Here is a 598-nt window from a genome sequence, read left to right as displayed (position 1 = left end):
TGCTCTGTCGGAGCGGCTCCTAGCCGTTGAGCAGGCGAATACGTCACTTCGTGCGACATCGGAGACCACTGCGCCGCGGAAAATGGAAATTGTTGCACTTCGTGCTTAGGATCAGTGGCTGGTTCAACTACTGGGTGGCCAAGCGCATTTTCGCGCCACCCCGGCGCCAACACCACGGCGTTCACTTGCGCCTGACCCGGTACGGCTTAAGCATGCGCACATATTACACCGGGTGGGAGCGCACCCTTCTCCGAAGGTTCAGTGTATACGCTAGGCCTTACTTGGCCACGACCTGTAAAGGTCCAATAAAGCCTAAACGAAGCTTTGTCTTAAAGACAGCAGAAGCTGCATGTGTAGGAATGTTTCTATCATTCAATTTAACCAGGTCTCCGACCTTGATGTCTTCAACATTTTTTCATTTTCTTCCTTCTATTCTCTCTGCATGTCTTCGCTTTCAGCCATGTCATCGCGAATGTGTCGTAAGACACTCAGTCTGGCCCAGGAAGTCTCCGACGTCCTAACGCACGATAAGGGGGCTGACATCAGCTAGCCGTTCGGCTATTCCTCCTTCACCAAGACCTGAGCCATGGGATAGTGA

At 52.3% G+C, this 598-nt stretch overlaps 1 protein-coding gene across 1 annotated transcript in view; it reads right to left on the bottom strand.

The window, feature by feature from the left end:
- Window positions 1-558: 558 nt before the first annotated feature.
- The window catches only part of PHALS_08889 (diacylglycerol o), a gene marked incomplete at both ends in the record, with an annotated part of 3300 nt that continues 3260 nt past the window's right edge, over window positions 559-598 (bottom strand). The window contains one exon of the mRNA XM_024724318.1: window positions 559-598. This exon is cut by the window's right edge and continues 2109 nt beyond it. Coding sequence (XP_024575207.1) covers window positions 559-598 — 40 coding nt within the window.

Source organism: Plasmopara halstedii, assembly GCF_900000015.1.
Source record: "Plasmopara halstedii genome assembly, contig: Scaffold_323, whole genome shotgun sequence".
In the NCBI taxonomy this organism is placed as follows: domain Eukaryota; phylum Oomycota; class Peronosporomycetes; order Peronosporales; family Peronosporaceae; genus Plasmopara; species Plasmopara halstedii.
The sequence above is the reverse complement of the archived record's forward strand: the minus strand, read 5'-3'. Positions and strand labels throughout refer to the sequence as shown.